Consider the following 22,952-nt stretch of genomic DNA (forward strand, 5'->3'; position numbering starts at 1 on the left):
GCATATTTTAAAATTGCTGAATTTTAGATATAGCACAGGCCTCAATGACATCAGGCACTTACTTACTGTCCTTGATCTTTTAACTTCTGTTACAAATCATAGGCTTTTCTGTAGATAAGCAATCTGAAACATTAATCTACAGATAGTTCTTGACTTATGACGGTTTTTTTTAACAATGGTTAGAAGTTAGAATGGCCTCAGAAAAAGTGACCTAAAACCTGGTCCTCACAGTTGCAACTGTCTCACCATCCCCGTGATCGTGTAATTATGTAATCACAATTCAGACACTTGGCATCTGGCTCTAATGGTTGCAGATCTTGAGGTCATGTGATCACCTTTTCAATCTTCCCAACAGCTTCCAACAAACAAGGTCAATTGGGGATGTCAGATTTGCTTAACCTTTGTGTGATTCACGTAACAGCTGGGTGATTTGTTACCGCAACCACAATAAAATGGTTGTAAAATTGGGTAAGTCACACTACAGCTTGATTAACAACCACATTGCTTAGCAACCAAAATTCCAATCTGAGTACAAGCCAATGTCTGCCTGTATCAGATTTGTACTGCAAAAAATCTGGATAACCTCTACACAGCCATAAATAGTAATACGTTCTATATGTCCGTGTTGCTACTCATATTTTTGCAAGACAGATATGGTAGCCCTAATCTTCTTTACAATGCTACATATGTAGAACTAATAAAAATAAATTTGGTAAATTGTAAGAACTTGGGATCAAGTTTAGGAACCCTTTCCTGGGGACATTTTTCTTGTTGTTTCTAGCCTAGTAGAGACAAATGTGTGATCATCATTACTTAAAATATCTTTCTCTGGAAGAAAGTTTCACTCAACAGTTTACAACAATATGGACAACTTTTTATTTGATCTTTTATCAGTTTTTAAAAAATTAATTTTAAGATAGTAAAACAGAAAAGAATGTTCTTCAAAACTGAAGAAACTTTGTCTTTTATCATATTTTTTAAAAAAATTATTTTAAGACAGTAAAACAGAAAAAAATCTTCCTTCAAAATTGAAGCAAACCCAATCTACTGAAAGATTGTTTTGCTCCCTTCCTGATATGATTATTTTTTCTACTCCATTTTTAAATATACGTCTGATGTAACATGAATCTGAGGGACATGGGGAAGGTGTGTAAAAGCAGAGTCACTTTTGAATGCTTAAACAAGGACTCCTTGTCTTCCCTGGTGCTAAATATATACTACCAAACCGTTTTTCTACGGAATTAGGAATTAGATGCCTCTAAAGATATTCAGAGAAATACCTATCTTGTCACACACCAAACAAACTAAATGGAAAGTTTAGGATATATGGATGATTCAAGGCTGAAGAAGAGTCTATAAATAGCTTTAGGAAAAGAACTTTAATGGTAAGATTTATCTGAACTATGGATACACAGTTATGGATCTCCAGATGTTGCTGAATTACAAATCATTAATAGCTATTTATCATTAATGACATATTGTGAGTTGTAATTCAGCAACTTCCCCGATAGTATGGTTTTCTGTGGATTGAGAGTTTGTCTTTAAAAACAAATGAGTTCAACTCAACATTAATAGTCCTACTATAATATATTTTTATTTCAGCCAAATTCTGCCAAGAACTCCATGCAACATATATGATCTTTCCTAGTCCAACAGATCTTTAGAACAATCTTTAGAGATCATAGATTGCCAAGATGATATTCCTCCTCCTCCTCCTCCTCCTCCTCCTCCTCCTCCTCCTCCTCCTCCTCCTCCTCCTCCTCCTCCTCCTCCTCCTCGTCTTCCTCCTCCATTGCATTAAACTGATGTCAATGAAAAGCAGAGAAAAATACTAAGGTACTCAAGTAACTCTGAAATCACATAAGCAAAGTTTTTTTCTCTCTGAATATAGAATCTTAGCTTTTGCTTAGTTGCTATAGCAGGTTGCCACAGTAACAGCCATTATTAAAACCCATTAAACTATTTATTAGAATTAGGGCAGAAGGGGTGAAGGTTGGGAAGAGGTAGAAAGCAGTCTAAAAAAGTAAAGATTATACAATTAAGAATAAGGTAACAAAATTCTGAGGATACTATCCCAATGTGTTTCAACAGCCCAAGATATACATTCAGAATCAGAATAGAGCTGGAAGGGACTTTGGAGGTCTTCTAGTCCAGCCCCCCACTCAAGCAGGAGACCCTACAGCATTTCAGACAAGTGGCTGGCCAGTCTCTTCTTAAAAACCTTCAGTGATGAAGCACCCACAACATCTGAAGGCAAGTGTTCCACTAGTTAATTATTTTCACAATTGTTCTCTCAGGAGATGTTTATATAGGAAAGCAGGTAACTGGGCTTCCCTTGTCATCAAACATGATCATTATTTTTTAACATGTTCATTTAGAAGGATCAGTTGCGGAAGAGAAAGATCTTAGAACGGGGGTGTCAAACTTGCAACGTCACGTGACATGTCATGAAGTATCGCAACTTTTTTTTCCATTGCTGGCAATGGGATGGGCACAGTTTCAGCATGATGCATCTGGCCTATGGGTTGGCAGTTTGACACCCCGTCTTAAAACTTTCTAAATCTGTACTTATGAGAGCTACAAAGACTTACCAGTACTTACCAGGAAGAGCAGCTGTGCTCAAGTTTTGGCTTGATATACCTAGAACATTTTTATAAAAAAAAAAATCTGTAAGTGCTGGGGGGGGGGGGAAAAGCAATCACAAATATTTTAATATAATTTCCAAATTATGGGAAGTAATCATTCCAGTCTATTTTACATTATCATTATCAACTCACTATTTCCAGTTTTGGACACTGGCTGTGTTCCTACTACATGCTAACCATAGTTTACTCAACTGTGGGTTAAAATAAAATCCAGCTACCTTGATCTGCATAACACACTGAGCCATGTTTATCTAGCGTGATGTGAAAACTCAGTTTTTAAGAATGTAAACAAAGTGTAAGAGATCACATCAGGAACATGGAAAGTAAATCTTGTGTGAAGAGACCGAGGAACTGAATATGTTCAACCTTAAAAGGAAACAAAGAAGAATTGGGAATCGCGAAGTGATAGCACTTAACACTTGAAAGAATGTAGCAATCAAAAAGCCCGTTGTCCTGGAATATAGGACACATAATAGTAGTCATGAATTGCAAAAAGAGGGATTCCCCTCCCCTGAACATAAGGAAAACTTACTCCATCAGGAAAAAGTTTGACAGAGGAGCCAATTACATAAGCAAGTGGTGATCTCACAGTGACTGGATGTTTTAAGCAGAGGATGGACAGCTATTGATTAATTTAGATTCCAGTAAAGGAGAATATTTATGGCTCAGGATTGAAATGAGGGACCCTTAGTGCTCTCTGAGCTTGGTTGTTTTCTTGCAGACATTTCATTACTCGAACTAGGTAACATCACCAGTGCTAGTGTTAGACTAGACTAGCACTGATGATGTTACCTAGTTTGGGTAATAAAACATCTGCAAGAAAACAACCAAGCTCAGAGAGCACTAAGACCCCTGATTTAGATTCCTCCATGAAACAGACAGTTGCATCTGAAAGGCATAAATAGTGTGTTCAAATCTAATGATTGTATGATTCTATGAAACTACCCATAATCTATATAATTAATTTAGAATTATTCCCACTCCCTCTTCAATTAGATTCCAAGTGAGGATATTGAATTCTTAGAAAAGCACTTGGAATTTTCCTCCTCCTCCTTAAATGAACTGGGAATTCTGCTGACTAAATCTAACAAATCTCTAAATGCCTGTAATATTTAAAAATCATTAAAATTTCTAAGTTGCTGTCTGGAATGTATTTGTTCCTACTGTTGAAATGCAATTAAAGTCATACTGAAAACATTTATTAACTGCAGAGCAGTGAATATTTAGATATCAGTAGTAACACAATTGTTTTTCCCATGGAGACTCCAAATTTCTTATTTTTATTAATGCTTTATTGAGACATTTCATTTTACAGTCTATAAGAATAGAATATCTTTTAAATATTTACATAAAAGCAATGAAAGTAACTCAGAACTTCCACCTAAGAGTCTTGGATATGAACCTAGAAGAATAGTTTTTCACAGCATTGCTCATAGAGATGCCAAGGATTTCAAATAATACTGAAAGTTGTACAAGCTTTTCAAGAAAGAGAGTTAAAGTAGAAGCCAAGGAACAGAACCCCATAATACAAATTGCTCAGCTTTAGAAACACTCACATTTTATGTACTGAGAAGGCATAATGAAGACCAAATAATGGAAATATGATTAAGGAGCAATCTATGTAATATATTTTTACATTCTTTATTATAGGAAACATTAACATTTTCACTTTCTATGTATGAAATAATAGCAATAGCACTTAGACCAGCGATTCTCAACCTTTCTAATGCCGTGACCCCATAATACAGTTCCCCATGTTGTGGTGACCCCCAAGTGGGTGTGGCCACCAATAAGAGGGAGCAGGACAGCTAGGGAAAAGGGAAAAAAATGGCGGACAGCATGGTTTGGTGACCCCTGTGAAATGGTCATTCGACCCCAAATGGGGTCCCGACCCACAGGTTGAGAACCACTGACTTAGACTTATATACCGCTTCACAGTGCTTTACAGCCCTCTCTAAGCAGTTTTACAGAGTCAGCATATTGCTCCAACAATCTGGTCCTCATTTTAACAACCTCGGAAGGATGGAAGGCTGAGTCAACCTTGAGCCGGTGAGAACTGAACTGCCGAACTGCTGGCAGCCAACAATCAATAAAAATAGCATGCAGTACTGCATTCTAACTACTGCACCAGCACCATATATATGTATGTAACCCCAGAACATCTGAGATTCATAAGCATCAGTAAACTAAGACATCAATTAGTCATGAATTGCTATTAGTGAATTAGTTGTAATCAGTGCTTTTTTTGTAAAAAAAAAAAAAAAAAAAGGTGCCAGAACTCACACACGTCATACAACCTGCCTTGCCTACCCTACAAGGTTCCATCCAAAAAAGGTGCCAGAACTCCATTCTGGGCGTTCTATGAGAAAAAAAGCCCTGGTTGTAGGAGATGATCAGGCTGAGTCTGAGGAAGGGGTCAAATGCATCATTGGTCATGAGTCCTTTTGTGCCTAGAGATCTAAGTCCAGCCGACTTTGAATTCCTGTGACTCTTATTCACCAGTGTCTCACTGTTACTCTTATTCCTGTGCTTAGGCAGTTTTTTTGGGGGGGGTGGATGAAGTAAGTGGGTGCGCATGGGGCACCTCCACCCCTCCCCCACCTGCCTTGCCTCATTGATGTGCCATGCAGCCTCCTGCCATGAGTGGCCACAGAAGAAGTGGGCCATCAGTCACACGGACTTCAGCTGGATGCTGCTGCCATGAGGTGAAAAATATAAGACATCCCCCCAAAATAAGACCTGATGCCTCTTTTGGAGGCAAAAATAATATTTTTGGGGAAATACAGTAGTAGTTCAGATTCTTGTAGAGAACGTAAGCTTGCAACAAACCTTTATACCCATTTGAACTGCCTGGATCTCCTGATTCCCCTGGCACTTGACATTAGTCTTCCTTTCATTGCATGTTTTTTTTTTTTTGGTCTAGACTAATCTGTATCAGGAGCCAGCAAAAAGAGGTTTTATTTTTAAAATCATTCTTGGTGCCATCATCATAGATTCATAGGCAATCTTCTAGCACAGTTCCCTGCCCAGGGCAGAAATCTTTGTACCATCCCAGATAAATGGCTGTCCAACTTTTGCTTGAAAATCTCCAATAATGGAGCACTCAAGACTCCAGGAGACAGGTTATCCTACTGTTTCACTGCTTGAATCCCAGTTTTGGTTGAAGCAACAATGATGTCCTTTGCATAACAACTCACTGAATAAATGAGATCATGATGGTTATGATATCTCTTGTCTCTTATAATCCTCAGCATAAAAATGGTGTACAAATATAAGTGTTTGGGAAAAAGTTGTACTGAGAAATTTATTTCATTGATTGTACATTTATCTAATAATGAACATTGTAACTAATGGGCTGCAGTTGACATTTTCCTGTTCTAGTAAAGTTATAACATTAAAATTATTTTATCCTGACGGTCTCTATGCTTAGTAGTTAGTAGAAGGCAACATGATGATTCTATGGCTTCACTGTAGCAACTATAAGAAGCTTTGTAGCTATTATTACTTTTTTTAAAAAAAAAAATGGGTGGCCAATGTTCTGTTCTTCGCGTTGGTAGGCATTGAACAGTCAGAGTCATGCACAGATAAGTCTTTATTCAAGTAGAAACAGAACAACAACAAAATGGCTCCAACCCCTTTTATACAATCTCCCTGGGGCGTCACCAGCCAATCATTGCAATGGCCTTTCCCGCTCAAATTGCATGCTTATTCATTCCTTGCAGACAGCAGGTCTCCCTGGGCAGACCACGTGATCTGCTGATTGTTCTGGTGCAGCTCCCTGCACCTGCTCTCAATCAAACCCAGTACATAACAGCCGGAATGCTTAAAAATGAAGCACTTCCTTCCAGATACCTGACGATTGATTTCAGTTGACATACTTCTATTACCGGATTACAAGCTTAGTTACAGTTTAATTGATTGCAAACAAAACCTTTGAGTTGCACCATCATTTGCTCTGATGGTTTGAGGTCAGCCCTGCTCTTAGCTAGTACGGAATCTTTTTAAGTAGCTGTCTTTGGTGAATTATTATATTCAGGCTGTGCTTCTATTCAAATAGAAAAGGTAAGTTTTAATACATTCATCTATATAGTTATAATTATTAAAAACATCTTTGGCATTTATTATGTTCTAAAAGAGCATATCATCTAAACACCAAGAATGTATTTGATAAGACAGATTAGCCTTTGACAGATGTGGCATACTGATTTCAAAGCTGAGAAAGAACTGAGATAAATTGTAATTTTCATGTAACTAGTACAACTCCCTCTCTCTTTCCCTCTGCCTCCTCCCTCCCTTCCCCTGTCTCTGTCTTTCTCTTTTTCTTGTGTACATGCAGTGGTGGTATGTAGCCAATTCGCACCAGTTCAGTAGAACCGGTAGCCAATTTTTTGTTGCCCAGGCCAGAATGGACTTCCAGAAGTGGCATCCACACAGAGAACTAGTTGTTCACATATTTGAATCCCACCACTGTGTACATGTCTCACAGACAGACATGTACATGCTTAGAAGTATGGCACATTTGACCTCTGGAAATTGTCTTCTTTTAAAGTCATCTAAAGTTGGTTATTTGGATCTGCAATTCATTTAGTATCTTTTGTTCAATAATTATTGGAATAATTTTAAATAAAAAATTAAGCTTTGCAAAAAGTTATTACCTTTACAGTTCTTCCTAACCCAGACAATTTTACCTTTTTCCATTTTAAGATATATATCATTATATTATTCCAAGTCTGTAAATAATTATTCTTAAATAAACCTTTGTTTCATTTTGTTAAATAAATTATCTGGCATTTAATTTCTGTTCGATGTTTATAATAAATAAATATATAGGGGGATTTGTCACAAACAAAAGGGTTGTAACTTTTCAACAGGAGGTTCATATTCCCAAATATTTTGGGGAAAAGAATTAAAAATAATAGCATATTTTATAGAAGCTGACAGATATCTGAAATGTTTTAAGAAAATTCACATGCTGGGCCTGTCTTGAAATTCTGAAATGGTAGAAGCAGGTTGCTTTTTCACACTTGCTTTTCTTTTCTTTTTACATTTGGTATGAAAATGGTATAAATTGCAGATATATCCCCAGGCAGAAATCCTATCAAGAGAAAAAAGTTCGTATTTTGTATTATTTTTGTTGTTATTGTTGTCTTCACAATCGGTACCAGTCATAAAAACCACACAAAACAGTGGTTCATGATGGAAGCGAAACATACATTAGCAGAAGCAGAAAACCTTGATAACTGAACTTTCTACTGAAGCAACTGTCTCATTCTTCACCTTGTCTTCAGCTCTCACAAGCTTCACCAATGTTCTTTCTGCTCCTAACAAAGCAAATGGAAGCTGGAAAACTCCTGCAATACATCTCTTCTGCATCACCTGGTTAATGATTATTGTGAAGTTCCAGATGATACAACAGTAGTGGGCCTTATTCATGATGATAATGAGGGCATTTACCGCAAGGAGGTTGAGGGGTTGGTGAACTGGTGTAAGGAAACAGCCTAGTTTAAATACTGGAAAAACTAAAGGAATCATTGTTGATTTCAGAAAAGGCAAGCATAGCCACACTTCTCTGTGCATTAATGATTCACCTGTGGATGGTTACCAGCATCAAATTCCTGGGTGTGCAGCTAATGAGTAGGCTGGCTTGGTCACTCAACAGCGAGACACTGGTGAAGTGGGCACAGCAGCGCCTGCATTTTCTGCGTCGCATGAGAAAAGCACATCTTCCTTCTATCCTTACCACTTTACACAGGGGGACAATTGAGAACATCCTGTCATATAGCATTATAGTCTGGTTTGGAAGCATCACTGCTTCAGACAGGAATGCGGTGCAGAGAGTGGAGAGAATGGCTGAAAAGATCATTGGCAGTACCCTCCCTCCCATCCAGGACGTAGCACAGAAGCGTTGCTTAAGCAGGGTCGCAAGATTGTCTGGGACACTACACAGCCTCTTCACGACTTGTTTTCCTTGTTACCTTCTGGGAGGAGGATTCGTGGTATCCAAAGCAGAACATCCAGATTCAGTCATAGTTTCATTCCATACAGCATTTGTGAACTCTCAAGCTTTCTTCTTCCATTATATTTTCAAGATGGACAGTGTTTAATATTTATTTGTTATGTATATGTAGGAATGTGAGTCTATACATTTGTTGTATATAGTATATTAGGTGTGTGTTTGAAAGTGGGCAACTAAATTTCATTTAGTGTCATTGTGCCCACAGTAAAAAAAAATCACAATAAAAGTTATCTTATCTTATTAATGCATTCCAGTAAAATATGTGTGATTGCAACCAAGAGCTGTCAGCCATGAATCTCGCCCTCTCCTTCCCCCCCACTTCCTTTTTCTACCCCTTCTGGACTTCTCTGATATAAAAAATAGACAAAGGGAGAAGTTTTTGTCAGCATCCTAATTACTAATATTAGATTAGTAATATCCTAATATTACTAATCATTAGGCATGCAGATGGGTATCAATTTGTTTGTATAATACATTATTATATTAAAGCTATGGAATAGAACGGGTCCCCAACACCCATTCTGTGGACTAGTACTGGGCTGCGGAATGCCAGCAACGGGGCCGCACAAACAAGCAAAGCCCCATCCACGGGATGCAGGCAGCACACAAAACCATGCCCCCTCCAGTCTGCGGAAAAACCTCTCCACAGAACCGATCCCTGGTGCCCAAAAGTTTGGGGACCTCTGGAATACAACAATAGGCCTGTCAATCAATTCTGCCTTGTAGCATATGACCCATTGTCCCTCCTACATCTGCATTTACTTTCCCGTCTCTCCCAGTCCATAAAAGTATTTCCAATATTTACCCTCTCAATAGCTGAGAAGAGGTGGATCCGGAACAGCCTTTATCTGTTGAGCAGCTACTTGTTCAGCTCTTCAGATCCAATCTGTGGAAACAGAAATATCATTTTTCAAAGATGGTACTCCTTCCACTGTGGTAATGCCATTCTCCAGTAAAAAGAGAAATGTGAAATTTCACATAGTAACATAAAATGCATACAAGCAAGCTTATATTAATAAATATAACTTGCAAATATGCTTTATACTGGGCAAATTTGCTTGCAAGAAAATGGGTCCATTAGGCAAAAGTGAATGTAATACATGGATATGTTAAAAAAAGAAGAAGACAAAATTGACATGGCAAAAGGACAAATATATATTCTACTAAAACTTTCATTGTCGTGTCCTTTAACTGTGTGAAATGCTATATCATGAGGCAACAAGTTTTTAACCAAGGTACTTCAAATAGAGAATGTGTCCAAAATCCATTTAGAGAATGTGTCCAAAATCCAGGAACCATGACTCCCAAGGGAATAAAATTTGGGAAGTTTGTGGCTGCTTTAGTGCCACTGGCTGCTTCTATATTGCTGTGTGCTGTTGTGTTCATATGATCTTCTTCTTCAATATTCTGTGAAGTTTCCCAGCCAGTCTCACAATCCGTCTCTCCTTTCCCCATCCACCCAGCAGAACTCACTTACCTGCCTACTGGAAAGAGAAGGGAAGGGGTAAAGAAGAAACAAATGAAGGATGGGAGGGAGAAACAGAGAGGAAGGAACTCTTTTGTACCCTTCTGACCTCTGTTACAATCCTGCATTCCTTCCCTGACCAGCGAGAAACCTCTTGTGTGTCCCCATGCACTCTCAGGCACTCTTCCCAACCTAACCCACTCTTCCATATTTCTCATGCTCCCATGCAACCCTCATGCCTTCTTCTTAACCCATACTGTCCCTTTCCCCTCATGGGCCTATCATACTTTCAGGGTCTGACTCAGTTGCAGTGCAGTTGCTCCAGGTACTCACTTGCCCCCCCCCCCAGCAATTCCTCCTGGGATTTCTGCACATCACTGAAGTGTGTGACTCATGATCAAGCAGCATGATGCTGAACTCACTACCAATATTCACAGCTGTGAATCTTCCATAGAGAGTGCATTTAAGTTCCCATAGGGACAACTGACCTCTTGCTAGAAGCAACAGTAGAATTTGGCTTGTCCATTGTGGCACTTGGAATCTAGTTATTTACAACCCTGGCTTGTTGACTAACAACATCCTCATCTCTCCCTTGGCATCATAAATCTTTGGCTTGACTTTGGACTGCTCAATTTGGAAACTTGCCTTGCTCAGCTAAGTCTTATCTATGATTAATTGCTGTTTCCTGCCACTTGTTGGGATTTGCAGAAGCAACACTCTGAATGCTTAGGAACTATATCTGGCTTCTGAAGAGGTGCTAGTGCAGTGGTTCTCAACCTGTGGGTCGGGACCCCATTTGGGGTCGAACGACCATTTCACGGGGGTCGCCAAACAAGGCTGTCCGCCATTTTTCCTTTTCTTTGGCCACGCCCCTGGCCAGTGGCCAAGTGATGTATAAGTGGTTGGGGGTGATGTATAAGTGGTTGGGGGTCACCACAACATGGAGAACTGTATTATGGGGTCGTGGCATTAGAAAGGTTGAGAACCACTGTGCTAGTGTTTCTCAATCTTGACAATTTTAAGGCATGTGGACTTCAACTCCCAGAATTCCACAGCCAGCATTGCTGGCTGTGGAATTCTGGGAGTTGAAGTCCACATGTCTTAAAATTGTCAAGGTTGAGAAACACTGTGCTAAAAGAAGCCAGGATGAGAAATCAGCCTATTTGACTGATGTAGCATCTCTTACACACACCTGTGACCCTCACTCACTCTTCTTGAACCACATGGTCTCCCTGAATACCCTATCCTACCCACACAACACTTTGTGCACCCTTCTTGATCTTTGCCACTCACTTGCATGCTCTCCCCAACCAATGTAGCATTCCTAGCATGCATCCATACACCCTTCCCAATACATAGGGCAATCTCATGCATCCCATATAACATTCTTGACAGGCATCCCCTTGCTCCTTCCCCCACCCAGTAGCAGCCACTTACCGGCCTGATTGCCTTGTACTTGAAGTCTCCTGCTGGATTCCCCACTGACTTGCTCTGTGCAAACTTCCAACAAGCAAAATAACTGAGAAGGAAGGAAAAATTCTGATGCCCGCTTTTAGTTTCCCACAACTCAATGGGAAAGCCAGCATGAATTTAGAAGACACTCCCATTCCCACTGTGTTTTTGCCCATATATGGTCATTCTATTTCTCTGTGTATGTAAAGAAATATCTCTGAAATGGAGTACAGGTTGCCTGGTTGAATTTAAATGAGAACCTGGAATACTAAAGTCTCCCTCTGATGGTTCCCTTTCAGAAATTAGAGTGCTTTGATAACTCCTTTGCTGCACTTTTAACTTTGGTGTCCTTGGGGTTGTCCTGATGCTTGTGCTCAACGAGTCAGCAGTTTTACTATGATTTCACAGTTATCACAGCTGGATGCAGCTTTAGATTGCTCCTTGCAGTGCATGTTGCAGCACATTAGTTTTTCAGTTGCCACAGTATTAAAACAGATATCAAACTGGTCTAACTGAACTTTGTTTGTCTGTATTGTAGGCTTCATTGACTTCTTCAGGCTGGTAGTCATGAACAAAGCATATAACTGGCTGTTCCTAATCTTGCTGCTGGTTGCAATTGAGAATAGCGAGGGGTGCTTCTGTGACCATTATCCATGGACTCCCTGGTCTGGCTGTTCAAGGACCTGCAATTATGGGACTCAAAATAGGCATAGGTAAGTAGAAAATATCATGGTGATCACAGAACTGATACATTATTATTATTCAATCATCTTAAAAGGATATAAAAGGCCTCTGACTTTTCCCTACTTGCTTGCCTTCAAAAGTTGGATCAAAGCTTTAAGAAATATCCATTCACACTAGACCATCCTAATCCTGAATCCTTGACATAACTGCCCAAAGAAATTTTCTTCAGAAGTCTACATATGTTGGATCGAAGCTATTTATCTCAGTTGGGAATGATGGGTATTGCAATAAAATACATCCAAGGAGAAGCCTGTTGTCAGGTCCCCAAACCAAAAACATAAGTTCAGTTATTTATTGATCCACATCTATAGACAGAATCTTGTCAAACTGAAGCACTTTACTATTGCATCTAGTAAATATTAAATATGTGCCTTGACGTTCTGGATCAAATAGCTGCACCCTAAACTGTAGCCATGCTTTGTCCTTTTCAGCATGGATTCCATGGATCTTAGTTTCCTTGGTTTAACAGATTCTTCTGGTCACAACAATGCTTTTTTGGAATTCTAGGCAAATCAAAGTGGATGACTATTACCGAAAAAACTTCTGTGCACAAATTTGCACCACCCAGGAATCCAGAGCCTGTAACCAGCAGATGTGTCCAATCAACTGCCAGCTTGGAGACTTTGGCCCCTGGTCAGAATGTGATCCATGTGTTAAAAAACAAGTAAGTAAAATGTATGTTGGAAAAGATATAGATGTAGAGAGTAAGGAAGTTGATCTTGAGGGAGATATGCAAGAATCATTGCTTTGGCAAAAGGGGCTCAGTATTTTTTTAAGTTCAGAAGAGCGAGATAACATTTGAAAGCAGCTCAGGCAGATGACACCCGAATTTACCAGAGTATAAGAAGGAGGAGAACAAGGAAATACAGCACAATCAGGCTTGCAAGATTCTTTTTTATGTCCAACCTCAATAAAGATAGTTTCAGCATTTGAGGACCAGGAGTTGGCTTTTGGATTTATTGGCCACTTGATAAGCAAATGCCCAACTCATTTCAAGAGTGTCACATTCCTCACAGTGTCAGGAATATTTTTAAAGTCCATCTCCCAAGAGCTCCCAAAACATTGAAGGGGCCTACTCAGACAAAGAAATCTCAAAGGGGTGTTGTTCCCATTACTCTTTATTTAGATTCAGGTAACAATATACACTTGAAGGTGACTGCTAATTTCATAAATAAGAACATAGTATAAAAATTAAGCTTAACCACCAGACACTCCAAAGCTAACAGTGGTAGATCCAATAGATGAACAGATGCTGCTTGGTCCAGTCCAGTCCAGTCCAGTTTTTTTTATTATTATTATTATTATTATTATTATTATTATTATTATTATTATTATTATTGATGTTGGAAGAGACCTTGGAGGTCATCTAGTCCAACCCCCTGCTCAGGCAGGAAACCTTATACCATTACAGATAAATGGCTGTCCAGTTTCTTCTTAAAAGCTTCCAGTGTTGGAGCATTCGCAATTTCTGGAGGCAGGTTGTTTCACTGATTAATTATTCTAACTGTCAGAACATTTCTCCTTAGTTCTAGGTTGCTTCTCTTTTTGGTTAGTTTCCATCCGTTGTTTCTTATCCTGCCTTCAGGTACTTTGGAGAATAGCTTGACCTCTTCTTTGTGGCAGCCCCTGAGATATTGGAACACTGTTAGCGTGTCACTCCTAGTCCTTATCTTCCCATTGTCTTAGGAATTAAGTTGCTGCAGTTACAAATCGAGATTTGGACTGGGCACAAGAAACTATTTCATTCCCATCCCCAAAATGTCAGTAACACTGGTTGTCCCCATAACCCAGTTCAGTACAGCAAATGATTTATTTTTACATAAAATACTCAGATTTTGCAGATGGGTTTGGAAAAGAAGAGGGTTAAGGAGCTTAACCACCATCTCAGGGTGGTTAAGCTCCTTAACCAGGTAAAGTGCCCCCATGACCTTTTATCCAAGTACTAATTAAGTCCAATCCTGTTATGATTTATTTATTATTTTGAGGTCAGCCAAGGTGGGTTTGGTGGTTCCAATTGCTTCATTCCTTTCTCTAAAAGTACCTGGATAAAACAATCTCTGTTTAGTTATTATCCTTCTGTTTTTTTCAGTTTCGTACTAGATCCTTTAACCAACTAGCTCAGTTTAAAGGTCAACCATGCAATGAACCTTTGGTGGAGTCGCGACCGTGTTTTTCCACAAAACTTTGCAACCTGGAGGAAATAAACTGTGGCAACAAATTCCATTGTGAAAATGGTAACTTGATAGTATCTTCCTTTTTATGATTTTGATGCATTAAAAATACAAATAGTATAAATACAAATAATATGCTTTTAAAAAGACAATAAAAGTGCAATTTTTAAAAAAGACACATTCATGAAAATGAAAGACCTTATTTTCGCAGTTCAAGAACAATTTTGATGAACAAAGGTAATAAAAATTGAAACAGAAAATTTTGTAAGACAGTAAATGCTGGTTATGCAAAGAACAGGAAAAGACTGTTAAACATTTGGTATGTGGATGTAATAAGATTATTCAGAGTATTTGGAAATAGTGACTATATTGATTCATTGGACTAAGAATTATAACTTATAAACATCAGTTGCTGGAGACAGAAGGTTCAATGGAAAGAACTAGAAAAATAATAGAGAAATATAAAGATCTTCAAATATAGCTGGAGTGAATGGTGAAAATGAAAGTAATAGTGTGCCAGTTGTTATGGATTGGGATGTATCAAAAGATCTGGAAAAGTATTTAAGGCACAATTCCATGGGAATGGAGAAAATCTCAACTCATCAATTACAAAAAGTCTCAGTATTTGAAACAGCACATTTATTGTAATATCGTAAAAGTGTCAAATCCAGAAATATCTTATAGACTAAGTGTAAATAGTAACAACAATAATAATTAATTGATAGTAATAACAATACCATTGGACGATCATCTATCCGAAACCATCTCTGCAATTTTAAAATGTTGCTTAGTACATTAACGTCATGTATTGACTTTGGAGGCATGGAAGACACCGTATCTATACATATGTTGCTAAGCCAGAGTCTTTGGGTATAGCTACCTCAGGCTGGGATCTGGAAGTGGCAGGAACCCCTCCAGATGTGGAGAAGCTTTCAATAGAGAAGAAACTTCTATTGGCCATAGCTGAGGGCAATTTCTTATTCTTTGACACTCTTGTCAAATTTTTGGTTTCTTCCCTTGAATTACGATGTGTTTCTATGGTTCCCTCCCTTTCCCCCATAAGCATTCTGTGTATTTCCAATGATAGTTGTAGAGTTATCCCAATTTTACTGGCTCAAGCCTACATATGCACAATATTTCTTTCCTGCATAATAATGTAAGCCTTCATGGAAGTATTCATTCCTTACAGAGTCATTTGTCTGCTTTCCTTTATGGCTTCCAACTCCTCCTCCTCCTCCTCCTCCTCCTCCTCCTCCTCCTCCTCCTCTTCTTCTTCTTCTTCTTCTTCTTCTTCTTCTTCTTCTTCTTCTTCTTCTTCTTCTTCTTCTTCTTCTTCTTCTTCTTCTTCTTCTTCTTCTTCTTCTTCTTCTTCTTCTTCTTCTTCAAAGGTCGTTGCATTAGTCAGAAGTTAAAGTGCAATGGAGAAAATGACTGTGAGGACAATTCAGACGAAAGGAACTGTCCACGTGTGAGACCCGTATGCACTAGAAAACATGAGAGTATTCCTGGTGGGAACTTAATGGGCCTTGGGTAAGCCAAGTTTAACGTGCTCAAGGGGAAAGAGGAATTAGAAGCAATAATTCAAAGGAATCAAAGGCATAAGCTATGAAAAGGAAAAGAAAACACATCTAACACTCGTTTATATAAAGACCATTTGTTATACTGTTTGATACTTTTCTGACCTTGCAAACCATCCAGGCTTCCTCCATATCTGTACATGGCTTCAAATGTTACCACCTGTTCTATAGTTATACATTAAAATGTTCAATTTCATTTAGAAGCAGTTATCTGAGAAGAGAAGAAGAGAGAGAGAAAGACTGCAGATAAACATTTAGAAAAGAACTTGTGACAGATAAGAACATGGAAAAAAAGGGAATCTAGTCTAATTTTATCAAACGTGATGCCTTCCAAGTATTTTAGATACAGCTCCCATCAGACAATAGGGCAACTATGGTTAGATATGATAAGAACTGTAATCAAGTATCTGGAGGTCACCAGCAATCATTTAAGTTATTGATGAATTTAATGAATCAGCTTTTGGCCTGTTTGCTCTGTTACAATATAAGCATGTGGCTTTATTTATTCTTCAGAAAAACACCAGCTTGAGTAGAACCCCCTCCCTTACTATGAATAATTAAGGACCTGGTCCAGGGTGCTTTGTGTGACTGGATGCAAAATTCCTATTGCTTTCCCTTAGATATCATATTCTGGCAGGAATGCATCGAGGTGAAGTTCTCCATAATTCTTTCAATGGAGACACCTGCAGACTTATCAAGACCAATGACTTGAGGAAAACATATCGTCTCCCTGCAAACTTAGAGTCTGTTTTCTTTCAGGTAACTATCAAAAAATATTAAACATGTTAGCTGTAAGCATGGGTTTTTACTCACCAACAAGTTATATTTATATGCACAAATGCTTTACAATGAGTGCTAGAAGTGTCTGCAGGACCTGGTCAAAAGAGTCAACACAGTGGCTGTGGATGGAAACTCTGCTTGTTCTTAACATGTCCACAAGGAGGGAGAGAAAATGGAACTAGAGAAAGGAGGTTACAGACATGCCAGGCTCAACCTAGACTTGAGCGGTGTGCAGGCGAACAGGTAATGAAAAATGTCAGCTCTTTGAAATAGGCCAGATCAAGAAACTGACATTTATATTTACTACTAATTTATTGTTGTGGTTTGTCAAAAACCATCACTGCTCTTTTCAAGGACAACAAGGTCATGATGGAGCTGTTCTGTATCTCCTCACTCTATATACTTTTTCAGAGTTGAGCAACCTTCAACATCCGAATGGCTTGCCTTCAGATGCTGGGGGTAACCCATCATTGCAGGCTTTCAAGAAGAGACTGGACAGTTTTTTGTCTGAAATAGTGTAGGGTCTCCATAATAATCTCCAAGGTCCCTTCCAACTCTGTTATTCTATATTCTAACCATTCTACATTTCTCACCTCTTCCTTAAGACCAAAGCTAAATTTCTCTGTAGAAGACACTTTTAAAAAAATGCAGCTGTGGGAATTCCAGCTATGGGGACTGGGTATCCGTTCTTTTCACTGCCCTTTAAGAAGTAAGATTCAGTCCTTTGTCAAACCAAGTGTCTGTAATTATATCTCTCCATAGGTAGTGAATGAAGAAGATGAAGTGGTTTCAGAATTTTACAATGACTTAATTCCCTTTGAAACCCATACTTCTCAGAGTGGTTCTTTCTCTGGTTCTGGCAAAAGTCGATCTGGAATCCCATTCCTGTTCTCCAAGAAGACAAAAGTTCACATCACATCCTCTTCCTCCTTCAAGGAAGCAATACAAGCATCAAAGAAAAAGGTATTGCTGTTTTCATTCTAGCTTTCGACTCCATCTACATAAGGGAGAGACCAGGAAAAGTCAGTGGTTCATTAGCCTGCTCATATAGAAAACATTTCTCTACTGAATTGCCTTTTGCTTTGCATGTGAGTGACAAACATTACTGCGTGCCTGAAATGTCAATGCCAATTGTTATAAATTTCAAGAAAAGGCTGTTCAATTCAGTTGGCGTGGTGGGAGAACAGAGCTATTATTTTTCCTATCCAGGTCATTCATTTCTGTTTTAAAAATGAAATTAAACTAGTTCAAAATGAGAAACATTTCTGTTTCCTAGTTGGTGACATCTGGCTTCTCAAATATATGACGTCTTTGGATTTGTAGCCAAATAAGACAGATCTCCTTTTATATAGTGATTACCAATGCCAACTAGAGACCAATAATCTTGCAGTATATCCATTTCAAAAATATAGCAGTCGTAAAATTTAAAGCACCACTGCCCCGCAATCAGGATATGAGTAGGTAGATGTGTGTCCAGAAGTGACTCCCCCATGTATTTGCTGGAAAAGTGCAGTAAAAGAATTATCCAAGAAGAACGTATCCAAGTCAGGAGTAGTGCCTTTTGTGAAGCAAGGTATAGGCAGTCCTCGGTTTATGACTGAGACTCTCCATTGATTCCATAGACAGTTGTCTTGGCAAGTAAGATCATTAAATGGGACAAAATTCACTTAACAATTGTCTTGCTTAGCAACAGAAATGTTGGGCTTAATAAGTCAAGGACTACCTGCATACAGGTGCCTTATTTGAAAGTAAGGGACTTGATAAAATCCTTTTGTTATAACTTCCACCTTCCTTCTAATAAATTCTATCCTGGCTGGACATGGAGCAGCATTTCTGCTTTTGTCTTAATATTTATATATGTGCAAATGCAACATGAACCCTCACTGGCTAAAAGCATATAATAAAGGGCCGAGGTGGCGCAGCAGTTAGAGTGCAGTACTGCAGGCCACTTTAGCTGACTGTGTTCAGCAGGTCAGCGGTTCAAATCTCACCGGCTCAAGGTTGACTCAGCCTTCCATCCTTCCGGGGTAGGTAAAATGAGGACCCAGATTTTTGGGGGCAATGTAAATATATATATACATTGCTTACTGGTGTATACCGCTTAGAGAGTGCTTGCACTTAAAGCGGTATATAAGTCTCATAAATAAATAAATATTACAATCCAGAATGTTTACTTTAAACAAATATGCTTAATGGCATTTGTTCCATTCGAAGTCTATATTCATTTTTCCAAGGAAGGCAAATGTGAGCATGATTTCTAATATTGTTTCCAGTTATAAAAACTGCTTTTATTACTGCAAAGATTATGTACAACTATTATTTAAATCTCGTACACTATTATTTAAATCTTTAGGATTAAAAAAATATTACACTCTACTATTAAATGAAGTAGAGAACTTAAAAGGGAGCTGGAAATTTTTTTCTAGTTTGGAGTGGGATTTTATTTATTTCATACTAAAAGGCTTCAAGTTGTATAGTAATGGTGCCACAAGTGGAAACATAGCTAATAGGTTCACTTCTCTTTTGGGGTTTCTGGGGAGTTTCAGGATAGCTTAAAACATGATAGCCCATGATGCCATCATGATGTATCTGTTTTAGAGCTTAATTGATCAAATAAAAGACATATATTGTATTTCCCAGACATAGTGTGCGTATGTGTTTGGGTATTTGGGTGCGCACGTGCATGTGTGCATGTATTCAGGAGCCACAGAAATGGATCGAGGACTATGTGCTACCTAAGTACAAATTGCTGACTTTCTCATTAAAAAACCTATTTCTTAAAAAAAAATATGGCCCTGGCTATTTATTTTGTTGGCTTTAAAAGATGACTGACAGATTCCAGTTTTGGTTCAACAGAACCATAATCATTACTAATCATTGCATAACATAGGTCTAGGGAAAAGATATTTTAATTATCAACTGGAGTCACATCCACATTTTCTCATCTTCATTTTTAGGTGTCCAACTTTATTAGGATTCATAGAGTCATAGCAGTATCCAACTTCACAACGAAGGGATCAGACTTGCAGCTGTCTAAGGTGTTCTTAGAGGCGCTTAACAGCTTGCCCCTGGAGTACAACTATCCCCTTTACAGCCGGATATTTGATGATTTTGGGACCCATTACTATGCCTCTGGATCACTGGGAGGCAGATATGACCTTCTCTATCAGTACAGCGCTGAAGAGCTGAGAAATTCAGGTATATGGTCCTTAGCCAAAGAAGATGGGGCCCATTACTGGGCCAGTAACTATATTGGGAAAGGAAAAGTTGCCTTACTATTTCACTGTGCAGCACTGTAATTCATCCTTTTCTTTCCAAGGGTTTTTTTTAGGGAGCAGGAGGTTGGACTAGAAGACCTCTAAGGTCCCTTCCAACTCTGTTATTCTCAGATGATTAAAAGAGAAGGGAACCAAAGATATATTTCTATCAAAGTCTGAAAAACAGAGTTTGGGAGAAGAGAATACTTAGAAAAATGGAAGGCATATAAAATGATAACATCTGGGAGAGGTCCTTGGTGGTCTCTGAGACATTTCATTACCCACACTAAGTAATATCATCAGTGGTGACATTACCTAGTTGGGTAATAAAACATCTGCAAGAAAACAACCAAGTTCAGAGAGCACCAAGGACCCATCATTCAACCCTGAGCTATGTTATTGATAACATCTGTGTTGCTGGAAGCTTTCTCTATGAGAAAGACCATTTAAAAAGGCAGATTTACGTGACTGCTTCACAGAGTGATCCTGCTGTGGTAGAGAAATACTCCAGTCATAGAGAGCAACTTAAACCCAACTGATGAGAAGAAATAAACAGCAAGGAATGTTTTCATTTCTTGGTTATTTTATTGTCTTTTACTATATTAAAATAATCACTGCATCCAGATGAACAGCTAATGGCACAAGAAGCTTCTTATTAATGTACTGCTAAGAATAAAATGCATCCTGCTTTTTCATCATTAAAAATATACCTGGCGTAAGAATACACATCATTTGCAGTAGCTAAAAACAACTAATTAAACCCCAAATAACAATTCTATTAAAGGTTGCTTAGAAAACTTATATAAGAAATGGGAAATTGGAACAATAATATCCAACCAAACCAAAAAAGTAAAGCAGCCTCAAATTAAGAAAAAACTGCATGTACAGATATAATTAAGAACAATATGTCCTTTGGGTCTTCCTATTGTAAACTCATTTTAATTTTAATTTTTCAGTCTCGCTTCCTTATATGTCAAATGCATATAATTTAGATGAAACTGTGGTTTCAGAGGGGAGGAAACAAGCGTGAATACTTATTTTGTAAATGCCAAAGAAAAATTTGGAAATAATTTTCATTTCTTAAGGTTTAACACAGGCAGCATCACAAGAATGCATCCGGACAGAAACAACCAGGCGTATCTTTGGTTTTAAAAGGAGGAAAGTGAGAACAAGCTGTACAAGCAACAGAATGGTTGCCCGTCATGAAGGTGATTATCAAGGAAAACATGACCCTTTGGGAACAGAGTGTTATAATTTCACTCCAAGAGCTTCCAATGACGAATTATAAGAATGTTAATACTGTTAGGATTGACTCAAACACTCGTGTGTCTCCTTTAATTTTCTGTTATCTTTCAGGAGGAGAGATCTAAAAATAGCAATAGCATTTATATACCACTTCACAGTGCTTTACAGCACTCTATAAGCAGTTTACAGAGTCAGCATATTGCCTCCAACAATTTGAAGGCTGAGCTGGTGAGGTTTGAACTCCTGGCAGTGGGCAAAGTCAGCCTGTAATACTGCATTCTAACCACTGCGCAAGCACGGCTCCTAAATATAAGTAGTCCTTGACTTACAATCACAGTTGAGACCAGAATTTCCATTGCTAAACTAGGTGGTTTTTAAATGAATCATATCCAATTTTACTCCCTTTTTGCCATGATTGTTAACTGAATCACTGCAGTTGTTAGGTGAATCACATGGTCATTAGGTAAATCCAGCTTCCCCCCAGTAACTTTGCTTGTTGGAAGTCAACTGGGAAGGTCACAAATGACAATCACATGATCTTGGGATGCTGCAACCATTGTACATATATGCCAGTTGCCAAGCACCTGAATTTTGATCAAATGACTATGGGCGTGCTGCAAAAGCCATAAATGTGAGGACCACTCATAATTTTCCAGTGCTGGTATAACTTTGAACCACTAAACTAATGGATGAAAGTCAAGGGCTACTTGCAAAGCACAGAGGACTAGGACTTCTTATGTTTTGAGAATTAAAAGAGACCAGCCCAAATGTTGCTTGCTGCAAGCTCATCAAATCTATAGATATCAAAAGAAAGATGCATCTTTTGTATGTAATAAAGAGAATAATTTCAAAAAGGGCAAATAGCTGGAAGGGATGTCCAAAAGTTAGGGTTAAAAAGAAAGTTGATAGTGGTGGTTCATTCAAGGATCTGCCTGTTTTATATGTGCATTGCACATCTTGACTTTTTTGATCTATATTTGTTTCTGAGATATCGAACGAAGAAAGTTCAGAACCAAAATGTAAATAATGTAAAATGAAAAGGTTCTATTCCATGATAAGCAAACATTATGTAAATTTTAGTGAATTTCTATGGAAGTCCAAAACATTTGATTTCCTAAAGATAGAAAACTGGTTCCCCAGCTTCTAGTACCCATACTCTGCTTCAGTTTTCAGAAATTCTACAAGATTCTTTCAAAATGCTTGAGGGCTAGAAGCTTGTTATGAAAAGGGAGGGAAGGATGTTTATTTGGGGGCCATCTGTTAAATTCTGCAAAGGAGGATGTTGAATACATACAGCTTTATTAATAGCCCTTAGTGTAGCCAAAGCTCTTGTTTTATAGCGTTTATATGGTTGTTGAAGAAGTTTTATAGCATAATAAATCCTGCAGAAGCTATAAGTGTGAGGACCACTCATAATTTTTCGGTGCACAATGGATAAATCCATTCAAAAATGTAGCAAAGGACATTGATAGGTGAAGATGGTTTACTTTATTTCTTTCTGATTTCCAAGAGTGTCTTTGATAAAATCTTTTCTGTTTTGACTTCTGATGGTTGCTATGAACCTACTTGCTTATGTTGTTGCGCCAATCACAGGCCTTAA

The 22,952-nt window shown here is 38.4% G+C and overlaps 1 protein-coding gene across 1 annotated transcript in view; it reads left to right on the plus strand.

Moving 5' to 3' along the window:
- Positions 1-6,542: 6,542 nt before the first annotated feature.
- Positions 6,543-22,952, plus strand: part of C6 (complement C6) — a 40,119-nt gene continuing 23,709 nt past the window's right edge. Inside the window, exons 1-9 of the mRNA XM_039331832.1 lie at positions 6,543-6,707; positions 12,117-12,291; positions 12,830-12,986; positions 14,412-14,556; positions 15,882-16,023; positions 16,691-16,829; positions 17,613-17,813; positions 19,808-20,048; positions 21,193-21,315. Of these exons, the coding sequence (XP_039187766.1) occupies positions 12,146-12,291; positions 12,830-12,986; positions 14,412-14,556; positions 15,882-16,023; positions 16,691-16,829; positions 17,613-17,813; positions 19,808-20,048; positions 21,193-21,315 (1,294 nt within the window). The 5' untranslated portion in view covers positions 6,543-6,707; positions 12,117-12,145. The remainder of the gene's footprint in view (positions 6,708-12,116; positions 12,292-12,829; positions 12,987-14,411; positions 14,557-15,881; positions 16,024-16,690; positions 16,830-17,612; positions 17,814-19,807; positions 20,049-21,192; positions 21,316-22,952) is intronic.

Source organism: Crotalus tigris, unplaced genomic scaffold (assembly GCF_016545835.1).
Source record: "Crotalus tigris isolate CLP2741 ecotype Arizona unplaced genomic scaffold, ASM1654583v1 scf7180000024438.362428, whole genome shotgun sequence".
NCBI classification, from domain to species: Eukaryota; Metazoa; Chordata; class Lepidosauria; order Squamata; family Viperidae; genus Crotalus; species Crotalus tigris.